Source organism: Pan paniscus, chromosome 2, assembly GCF_029289425.2.
Source record: "Pan paniscus chromosome 2, NHGRI_mPanPan1-v2.0_pri, whole genome shotgun sequence".
Taxonomy (NCBI): domain Eukaryota; kingdom Metazoa; phylum Chordata; class Mammalia; order Primates; family Hominidae; genus Pan; species Pan paniscus.
In genome coordinates, this window is record NC_085926.1 from 51,038,931 (window position 1) to 51,050,940 (window position 12,010).

At 37.1% G+C, this 12,010-nt stretch overlaps 1 protein-coding gene across 9 annotated transcripts in view; it reads left to right on the forward strand.

Moving 5' to 3' along the window:
• DOCK3 (dedicator of cytokinesis 3) overlaps positions 1-12,010 on the forward strand; it is a 711,442-nt gene that overhangs the window by 381,255 nt on the left and 318,177 nt on the right. For all 9 annotated transcript variants that reach the window (XM_057301776.2, XM_055109993.3, XM_034956564.4 and 6 more), the window contains exon 6: positions 7,634-7,782. In XM_057301776.2, coding sequence (XP_057157759.1) covers positions 7,634-7,782 — 149 coding nt within the window. The remainder of the gene's footprint in view (positions 1-7,633; positions 7,783-12,010) is intronic.

Genomic DNA, 12,010 nt, shown 5'->3' on the forward strand with positions numbered 1-12,010 from the left:
CTTAATGGTTAATTTGTTAAAAAGAAAGTGAGAAAAAACCCATCTACTTATGTATAAAGGAATATTCAAAAAGAAAATGTAAAATAGGGGAGATCTGGTAATCTTCCCACAACAACTTGAAATTTAAATGCAATGTTTAGCTTCCATTAAATTGATTTTGATGTAAAGTTTTTAGTACTAGTGGCAGGACATTATTCTCTTTGAGGATAGCAAAATTTCCGATGTCATTTTTATTTAATTAGATTTTTATGATGCTGTGTTTATATTAATTGGTCCATAAGCATATGTAGTTTTAAAATAAAGGTAATATACTTTCTGGCAAATGCCCTACAACTTTGCTCATTTACTGACTTAGAGGCATCACTGTGGCACAACGTTTCTTTCCATACTGGGTTAAAAATAATTTAGCAAAAATTATCTTTAAAACAGGAGCACTAAAACATATTCTTTTTTTCTGCAGAGCTCCAGGGATTGTTTCACAACAGTGAGGCAAATTGTACTTGACAAGCGTTTGTAAAGTAGTTTAATCATTCTAAATTTATGGTTTCTGCTGACTCTTCAGTGTACTTTCCAAATAATCTGTGACTGATCTTGACAAATATTAGTCTGTAGGGTTTTTGCAGAGGCTGGATGTGTTGCTAAGATGAGCTATACAGATTTCTTCTGCCCAATCTCCTCCTCATTGAATTTTCCTTTTATTTTAGCAGTGACAGGAAATAGGGATGATTGTGCCAGAAAACAAAACCTGTAGTGCCAACCTAATTATACTGTTACTTTAATCCACTGAGGAGCAGGTCTCTAAGTAGAAAAGGATTGTTTTTCCTGAGTGAGGTATTCAGCTGTTTTGTGGCGTCAGATCATTCTAGGTGAATGTATGCTCTGGTGCTAGTCACCCAGATTGCTCACCTTGAGTGGTATATACTGTCTTATGCTAACAAGCCCAAGAACACAGTGCGGTGTCGGAGCAATGTTGGTGGAGCCTCTACTGCTAGGGTCTCTGGTCAGAGAGGTCATTAGGTTGGCCCGGAAAAAGAAATTAACACCACATTGGTTATAGTAACAGTGCTGCTTTACTTAATCCATTTCCTTCTTTGTGCATCTTTACACAGTTGGTGTAGGGTAAGTAATTTCATTTTCATGTATTTGGAAACAACTGATTTTCTATTGAAAAAAATTGTGTAATTGTTTCAGTTACCTACATAACAAACCATCCAAAGCTTAGTGGCTTAAAATAACTATATTTTTCATTCTTTTCTGGATATAGTGAACTCAGTTGGGCATTTTTCATTTAGGGTTTCTCATTTTGTTGCAGTTGAGTATTGGTAGGGGCTGTAGTCCTTTGAAGGCTCAGCTGGGCTAGGTATCCAAGATTGCTCACTCACACCATTGAAACTCCTTACTTATGGCCTCAGCTCCCAAGAACATGCATTCCAAAATGCAGGAAGCAGAAGCAGCCAGACTAGTTAAAGGCTGAGAACTGGCCTAGCTCACTGCTGCCATATCTGTTGGTCAGAGCATATTCAGGGCCTGCCCAGATTCAAAACTGTGGGAAAATAGACTCCATGTCATGCTGGAAGGGTATCAAAGTCACATTATTGCAAAAGACCACTTGTCATGGGAGATATTGTAGTTATCTTTGGAAAATGCAATCTGTGAAACTCTTGATTAAAAAAAACCATGTACAATGCCTTAAAAGACTACATTTGTATATTCTTGCATAGATAGTGTGTGTTTGTGTGTGTGGCATAGATATTGTATATGTGTATTGTGCATTTATGTATGTATTACATGTGTATGTGTGTATATATGTACATGTATATGCATTAATATACACATACATAATACGTATATGCCATCTTAGTTTGTTGGGCTGCTATAACAAAATTTTCTAAGTTGAGCAGTTTATAAACAACAGAAGTTTATTTATCACATTTCTGGAGGCTGAGAAGTCCAGGATCAAGATTGGCAGAATCAGTGTCTGGTGGGGGTCCACTTCCTCATAGTTTGCACCTTCTTGCTATGGCTTCACATGGGAGAAGGGATGAAAGAACCTCCCCCTTGGGCCTATTTTTTTTAAGGTAATAAATACAAATATTTAATTAAATATTAATAGGAAATTTGGCTGTGGGTGTATACATATATGTATAAAATAATTACATATATATGTATGTATGTATAAAATCATTTTAACTTTTATTTTAGATCTGGGGGTACATGTGTAGGTTTGTTACATGGGTATATTGCATGATTCTGACATTTGAGATGTGAATAATCCCCTCACACGGGTAGTGAACATAGTAGCTAACAGGTAAGTTTCAACCCTTGTACTTCACCCTGTCTTCACCCTGTAATAGTCCCCAGTGTCTATTGTTGTTGTTTTTATATTCATGAGTACCCAGTGTTTAGCTCCCACTTGTAAATGAGAACATACGGTGTTTGTTTTTCTGTTTCTGCATTAATTTTCTTAGGATAATGGCCTTGGGCCTATTTTATAAGGGCACTAATCCCATTCACGAGGGCTTGGCCCTTATAACCTAATCATCTCCCAAACAGTTTCACCTCCTAATACCATTGCCTTGAGGGTTAGGATTTCAATGTATGAATTTATTGAGGGGGAAATGCAGACATTTGGACCATAGCACACATGTACATTAATACACATGATGCCTCAGTATCAGTATACTTCATTAGACTTGGCTAGAAAAAAAACCACACACACACACACACACGCACACCCCACATCCCACATTACTTTTAATTAGTTTTCACAGATCTCAGAACTACCTAGCAATGGAACTAACTTTCTGGTCAATTCAAGTTACCACTCCGTAAGAGACTGTTTTATATCGTTTGCTCTATTCTCAAATCTCAAATACCCCTTCCCACTCTATTCACTCCCAGCTGATGATATTGCTTTTTATTTCTCTGAGAATAAAGCAGTCAGAGGAAAATTTTAGTTCTCTTATTACCAGATCTACCAGCTACCTGTATCATTACCCATATTCTGTACCCTTCCTCTCTGTGAAGAATAGGTAGGTAACACAGAGTATCAAGCCTCTTACCTAAATTAAACCCTCCCCTTTTTTCCCCAGGATCCATCTGTTCATGTCTACTCAAGGATTTAACAGCTGCATCATCAAATTTTCTCCCTCTAATAGATTATTCTCTTCAAAATTTAGTTTGAAATTTTGTCAAATCTTTTAAAAACCCTTCCTTAACCACACAGTCACATTCTGCTACCCCATTTCTCTGCTTTTAGTTACTGCAGATTCTTCAGAAGAGTTGTCTGTGGTCTTTCTCCACTTCTTCCTCTCACAATCTCACTCAAACTCACTCCAACAATTCATTGAACCTGCACATTGTGCACAAGTACCCTAAAACTTAAAGTATAATAATAATAAAATAAAAAAAGACATCTATTGCATATAAAAAAAAAAAAAGAAACTGTTCCTGTAGAGGTCAGTGACAACCACCACAATGCCAAATCCCCTGGCCAATTCTCAGTTCATATTTATTTAACCCCCCAGTGCATTTGACAAAGTCCTCCTTAAAATCCAGTTTTCTAAAATTTTCTCCCATTCTGTAGGTTGCCTGTTCACTCTGATGGTAGTTTCTTTTGCTGTGCAGAAGCTCTTTAGTTTAATTAGATCCCATTTGTCAATTTTGGCTTCTGTTGCCATTGCTTTTGGTGTTTTATACATGAAGTCCTTGCCCATGCCTATGTCCTGAATGGTATTGCCTAGGCTTTCTTCTAGGGTTTTTATGGTTTTAGGTCAACATTTAAGTCTTTAATCCATCTTGAATTAATTTTTGTATAAGGTGTAAGGAAGGGATCCAGTTTCAGCTTTCTACATGTTGCTAGCCAGTTTTCCCAGCACCATTTATTAAATAGGGAATCCTTTCCCCATTTCTTGTTTTTGTCATGTTTGTCAAAGATCAGATGGTTGTAGATAAGCAGCATTATTTCTGAGGGCTCTGTTCTGTTCCATTGGTCTATATCTCTGTTTTGGTACCAGTACCATGCTGTTTTGGTTACTGTAGCCTTGTAGTATAGTTTGAAGTCAAGGGCTAATATCCAGAATCTACAATGAACTCAAACAAATTTACAAGAAAAAAACAACCCTATCAACAAGTGGGCAAAGGATATGAACAGACACTTCTCAAAAGAAGACATTTATGCAGCCAACAGACACATGAAAAAATGCTCATCATCCCTGGCCATCAGAGAAATGCAAATCAAAACCACAATGAGATACCATCTCACACCAGTTAGAATGGCGATCATTAAAAAGTCAGGAAACAACAGGTGCTGGAGAGGATGTGGAGAAATAGGAACACTTTTACACTGTTGGTGGGACTGTAAACTAGTTCAACCATTGTGGAAGTCAGTGTGGCGATTCCTCAGGGATCTAGAACTTGAAATACCATTTGACCCAGCCATCCCATTACTGTATATATACCCAAAGGATTATAAATCATGCTGCTATAAAGACACATACACACGTGTGTTTATTGCGGCACTATTCACAATAGCAAAGACTTGGAACCAACCCAAATGTCCAACAATGATAGACTGGATTAAGAAAATGTGGCACATATACACCATTGAATACAATGCAGCCATAAAAAATGATGAGTTCATGTCCTTTGTAGGGACATGGATGAAGCTGGAAACCATCATTCTCAGCAAACTATCGCAAGGACAAAAAACCAAACACCACATGTTCTCACTCATAGATGGGAATTGAACAATGAGAACACATCGACATAGGAAGGGGAACATCACACCCTGGGGCCTGATGTGGGGTGGGGAGAGGGGGGAGGGATAGCATTTGGAGGTATACCTAACATTAAATGACAAGTTACTGGGTACAGCACACCAACATGGCACATGTATACATATGTAATTAACCTGCACGTTGTGAACATGAACCCTAAAACTTAAAGTATAATAAAAAAAAAAGCCATGAAAAGAAAAATCCAGTTTTCATCTGGCTTTCATGACACATACTCTCCTGCTTTTCCTCTCACCTCACTGCTTACTCCTTCTAGTTTCCTCTGCTAAATACTTCTCACTTTCCTAACCTCTGAATGTTGGAAATCAGTGTCAGACTTAGCATGTCCAAAATTAAACTTAGTTTCCTTCTTCCAGGCATGCTTTCCAGGCCACAAAACAAGAGTGATACTTTACTCTGTTCATAACCCACATCTAGTCTGTCAGCAAATTCTGGCACCTCTACCTATAAAACATGTCAAAACTTCAAGCCCTTCTTAACATCAGCATTCTTACCTTCATCCAAGCAGCTGTTATGCTGTGAACTGTTGCACTAAATAGCCTCCTGACTGGAATCCCTGCCTTCCTCTTTGCCTTTTTATGGTTTATCTTCAATAGAGCACTCAGAGTGATGCTTTCGAGACTTAAGTCATATCACATCACTCTTCTGCTCCAAATCTCCAGTGACTTCCCATCTTGCTTAGAATAAAAGCCAAAGCCTTAAGGTGGTTTACAAAATCTGTGTTTAACCTGGTGCCTGCTGCCTGTCTGCATCATCAATCTTCCCTTTCTCAAGACACACTGACCCTGTTTTTCCTGAACATGCCATGTTTACTTCCACCTCAAGGCCTTTGCACTTGTTTCTTATGCCTGAACAATGTCCCCAGTTTTCTTAAATGTTGCCACCTTACTTCATTCAGGTGTATTCTCAAAGTTCAGCTCCCAAAAAGTCTTTCCCTGACCACTCCACCTAAAGCAGTACCTTCCCCAGTGCCCCAGCCAGCCTACCCTTGGCCACTCTGATTTTTCTTTTTATAATTTATCACCATCATTAATGATTTGCCTGTTGCCTGCTCTCTAGATCAAAAGTGCCATGAGAGCAGGGACTTTTGATCACAACAAAGTGTTAGTACTCAAGAGGTGCTGCACAAGCATTTCTTAATTGGATGAATGAATGAATGCTTGTGGATGTATACATGTAACGGACTATCATATAGGCTTTGATGGGAAAATAATAATTCAAACTTTCTGTTTTATACTTAAACAGGTGATTTTGTTTTATCAATATGAAACGTATGTGTTGCAAACAAATATCACATTGCCTTTATGGCTTAATCGTCAAGATTCCAATTTTCCAGATGGTATAGTTTGCTTGGGCTTTGCTGGTTTTTGAGCTGGCAGGAATTTGTGAGTTCTCACCTTTTGCCAGCATTGTGTACCATCAGGATGCTTAACTTTTCTTCATCAGTTCATTGATTAAAGAAAGGAGAAGTTAGAGTATATGATTCCTAACATCTTCTAGTTAAAAATAATTTCTCTTTAAGATGAATCTTTAAAAGTCTAATGGGGCCAGGTGTGGTGGCTCATGTCTCTAATCCCAGCACTTTAGGGGGCCGAAGCAAGAGGATTACTTGGACCTGAGAGTTTGAGATCAGCCTGGGCAACATATCAAGACTCTATAAAAAATATATATATATTTGGAGTTGGAGACTGCAGTGAGCTGATTATATTACTGCACTCCAACCTGGGAGACAGAGTGAGATCCTGTCTCTTAATAGAAAAAAGTCACATTAGATGATTTCTAAGTAGTATGATATTCTGAATGTTTTAGTTATAAGATCACTGCCACCTCAAAACACTACCTGATTCTACTGTTTTGTGATTTGCTGTATAGCTAATTTTATTTATAGCTTCTTTGACTTGAGCTTATTTTGGCAAACATCTTTTTTAGGGTAAATCTCATACAGATATTTTACTAACATCTTAATCTGCCTTCAGAAGCATTATTTATAGATTAGTTACATCCCAAGAATTTTAATTATACAGAAACCAAAAGATTCTAAAATCAAGATTTCACATATCAGCAAATAGGACTTGAGTTTTTAAACTCATACATTATTTTTAAGTACATCTTTTTTCTGAAGCATCTATTCTCATGACACTTATATTTTTCTACTTTTAAGGTTAAAACTACTACCAGGTCCATAATTAAGTTTATTAAGATGTTTCCGTTTAACTCTTACAAAGGTGACAATTTTTATTAAACTGAAAAGACTGGAAATCTGTTACACCAGAGGGAGTCGGGGAAGGACACACCGTTTAGAAAAGCTAATTAGAAAATCAGATGAGGCCTAGAAATCAGGAGTGAATTTCACTCCAGGGACTGTGGCTTTATATTGAAACATTAGTTGCTTCAAAATAGGGCAAATGATTCTTCCTCTCCCAACTTGGATATCTCTCCTGGAGAAACCAGAGTTATTGCTGGATGGTTGAAATTTTTGCTTTTATGTGAACTGCAACTTCTGTGAGGGAAAGCAGCTCTGGGCTCCTGTGTAACATTCTGTTCTAAGTTTAGTAACTTTGATTTACTAAAGAAATGAATAATCTAGGATGTGGTAGAGATAAATGCTACTTTTGCATGATCCAAATCAATTATGTTACTTTGTTGGATGTCACTATGTAGAGATTTTTGGATAGAAGGAGGTAATGACTTTCAGACTTTAAAATTAAGTTCCTCTTTATATTAACTTAGTGGTTCAGAGAAATGAGCACTTTTCATAGTTTAACTATTTCTCTTTTTCTTTTCATTCCTTTTCCATGTCTCTTGTATTTCACCCAACACCAAAAATGCCCTTTCAGAAACACAAAGTAGATCTTTTCTACAAACTACGCCATGTGATGAATGAACTTATTGACCTGCGAAGGCAGCTACTGTCTGGTCACCTGACTCAGGATCAGGTGCGGGAGGTTAAGCGGCACATCACCGTGCGCCTGGACTGGGGTAATGAGTAAGTATGAAAATTGTTTGGGTATCTCTCAGTTTCATTTATGATAACTCAGTCTTCAGGGAGTTTGCACCTATACAAAGCTTCTCTTTAATGATTCAAAGGCAATGTTATATTCTTCACTAAGCTTTCATCATTTTTGCTAGGAGCAGTTATTTGTCCTAGTTAGCGAAGGATACTCACTGGTTCTAGTTGCTGAACCTCTTTTAGCCTCTGTTTTTGCTTCTGAAAAGAAGAGGTAAATAATAGGACTAGATTATCCTATAAAGTTAAATTTCTTTGACCTCAGATTTCTTGATTCTACACCTCCTAATCAGAATACACTTGAAAATATATTTTAGTGCTTTCTTCAAATGTGAATTTAGTGTCCTTCACATTTTATAGCCATACAATGAATCTGAATGAGCATAACCTACAAATGGAAACTGTCTACATTTGTACTTCAGAATATTTTTGACTACCTTGTCATTCAGTAATAGTCTTGCATTTATGTAATAACTATGATTTGCTATTGCCATACAAGTACAATTTGAAGACTTTGGTATGGGAAGTTAGGGTATAATTTTCAGTGAATATAATTGATATATCAATAATTGATATAATAATTAATATAACTTTATAATTGATATAAATTTCAGGTGCTTTTGTCTCATTCTCTTAAAATTGGGTCCATTGAACTTTTAAGTGACCAGGTTGCCTCCTACTTAAAATATACATATACCTTAAGTATATTTATATCTGTGTCTTTAGCTCCTTATCCTTTTTGGGAGGGGCCCACCAATAAATGAGATCTATGAGCCCATTTCTGGAAGCCGGAAGGTAGATGAAAGATTAATGACAGAGTAAATCCATTATATGTGGAGGAAACCTTAGTTAATGAGAGAGTCAGTCTGCCCCACAGCTCCCAGAATCATAGAAGGTGGGATAGGTCTTGAAGCTTTGAAAAGGACTTGGCTTAAAAGAGTGTCTAAGGAACAGTCTGCCCCAATCAATGAGCAGAAACCTGGCCAGGTATTTCCTCTTCAGATAAACAAATATAAAAAATGGCTACCGGGGAAAAACTGGGCAACAGGAGTGTGAACTGGGACTTTCTTGCAAAACTCTCCACATTCTGGCATTTAAGGACTTTAAAGTATAATGAGCAGATTGCTCCCACTTACCAGAAAGGGAAACTTGCCAGTCACCTACCCATGTACAAAAAAACTCTACATTTCTTCTGCTATCTTTTAAGTTTGAATGGACAATCAGGTATCACCAGATGTTTGAAGAAACGCTTCTACAAGACAGAGAGAGACCAAGATTAACAAAACACCTGTACCCAAAGAAAGTAACCTGTCCCCAGAGCAAATTGAGATTGATAAAGTACTTTAAAACAAAACAAAACAAAACCCCTTTAATATCCTCAAATAGAATCTAAAAGATCCATTATGTAGAATAAGATGCCATGTAAAAGAAGTGGAGAATGTAATTTCCAAAATAAAATACTCAGAGAAGATAAATTTTATGTAATCTCTAGGAAAATAAGACAAATATATAGGCAATACATGAGGAAAGAAATTCAGTACAAAGGCTCTACCCAGGGAGATCCAATATCAAACATTTTGCCTTCCAAAAAAAGAACAGGGGAAATTCTGAAGGAATAATAGAAAATTTGTCAGAGCCAAAAAACAGGAATATTAAGATTGAAAGCGTCCCACTAAATATTTATAATGAATGGAAAAACAAAACAAACAAACAAAAACTCACAGTGAGGCACATTAAGATAGCTTAGTATTCTAGGAATGAAGAGAAGACTATTTAAGGGTTTTAGACAGAAAAATAGTTCCTCTCACAAAAGAATAAGTATCATACTGTCCTCCAAAGTGTTATCATTAGCACTGGGTGCTAGAAGATAATGAAATAATATCTTCAGAGTTCTGTAGGGAAATGATTTGCCAGCCAGAGTTTTATTTTATAAATCCCAACCATCTAATTAAGTGAGAGGGGACACAAACCATAAAGCCATTTTTAGGTATTCAGGGATGCACGAAAGTTCCCTCTCATGACCCCTTCTTAAGAAGGGACTTGCGGATGTGCTTCTGCAAAGTAGAAGAATAAATCAGGAAAGAGGAAACATGGAATCTAATCAACAGTGGATCACACCCAAATTGGTAGTGTTCATCAGTAGAAAAGAGGAAATATAACACTAAATTAGTTGTTTGTGACCTTTTTGAAGCCACAACTTTATATCCTTGTTTGTTTTGTTTAATTACACCCTATCATGACTGTTAGTAGGATTGCTTGGCACCTACCACAGACTACCTTCTATAATAGTGTATAACATGAATTTAGGTGTACCATAGATCAGTGTTCCCTAAATCTAACTTTGGGGAATAATAATTTAGTAAAATACAGTATGTTGATGTACAGCATAGCTACTAATTCTGCCTCTTCAAACCCAAACATTTTTATGTTATGAAATTATGTCACTGTTTTTATTTTTAAGTCAATGATAAGAATACAGTAATTGCAAATATAACATTACTGTGTGCCAAGCAAATTGGTCACAGTTGAACTGATGACACTAATAAATGTGTAATTCATTATGTTGCAGTTTAACTGCAACTATAGATTCCATTAAATAGAACTATTTCAGAACTATCAGTACCTATACCTCTTTATTATGAAACTTGAAAAACAAACCAATCTGATTTTGCAATCAAATCTGAAAATAAATAGATGATAGCTTAGAAACAAGTTCAAATTGTACTTGAAAAAGGCTCAGAACATTATAAATACCTGCCAGTAAATTACAGGGCTATTCCAATTTCATGACTTTTTCTCAATGAAATATGTTTGTGTGTGTGTGTGTGTGTGTGTGTGTGTGTGTGTGTGTGTGTGTGTGTTGGAGGGGTATGTATATGCATATCTTAATAAGCAAAAATGAAAAACACAGTTCCACTCCCCTCCCCACTTCCCTTCTCCCTCTTTCCTATTTCTCCTTTTCTCCCTTCCCTACTTTCCGTCTTCTTTTCTTCTCCTTTCTTCCTCCCCTTGCACTTCTTTCCCTCCACCCCTCTCTTCCTTTTTTTCTTGTTTTCTCCTTTCCTTCAGTGGAAAATATAGTCACTTAAAAACCTAAACAAGAACTTTGCAGGTCTGTCATTATTGAAAGGAAAAGACATGTTGCACCAAAACTGATAGGACTGTTCTTTCTGATTTCTCCTTGAGCTTACTCTTTTAAAACTTTTCTTCCTATTTTGAAAGAAAAGATGGTATATTGTAAAAACAAAGTCATTTCATACCATTAGATTATGTAAAACAGACTGTTCCACACAAAAGCTGAGAACAGATGACTATAACCATTGTTCCCATTTTATTCTGATAGTTCCACACTTCTTGTTCCACCACACTTTTATAAATGCCATAAAATCTTGAAGTTTAGCACATGTTAACATGTGAATCAGTGTTTTCCAAATGTATTTTAATGTTTTAATTGATGTAATTAAATATATGATTTTAAACTCTTATGCCTTTTCTCTAAGCTCTTACACAGACATTATAGCTCTGCCTTTTCAGAATCTATTTCAGAAACTAGTAATTGTTATTAGTAGTGTATTGATTAAATATGTCTACATCACTATGGCAAGTACATGGTCTCACTTCATGCACTGTTGTAACGAAATGCTACTATGCCTTGGCCGGGCGCGGTGGCTCACGCCTGTAATCCCAGCACTTTGGGAGGCGGAGGCGGGCAGATCACGAGGTCAGGAGATCGAGACCATCCTGGCTAACACGATGAAACCCTGTCTCTACTAAAAATACAAAAAATTAGCCGGGCGTGGTGGCGGGCGCCTGTAGTCCCAGCTACTTGGGAGGCTGAGGCAGGAGAATGGTGTGAACCCAGGAGGCGGAGCTTGCAGTGAGCCGAGATTGCGCCACTGCACTCCAGCCTGGGCGACAGAGCGAGACTCCGTCTGAAAAAAAAAAAAAAAAAGAAGAAGAAGAAGAAATGCTGCTATGCCTTTCTAGGACAAGAGATCTGTTTACCCATTGAGGAAACCTAGGCTCAAAGGCACTTTTCCCAGCGTTGTATGGTGGAAGGGTAGAGCTGGTATTTGTACCTAGAACTGATCCCAAAGCCCATGTGCTTTATGCAGAACCTTATCATCTATCTAATTATGTGTGAGTCTTAAAACCAGGCACATTATTGCCAGTATTTTTAGTCATTAAGCTATTTGATCTTTGTTCT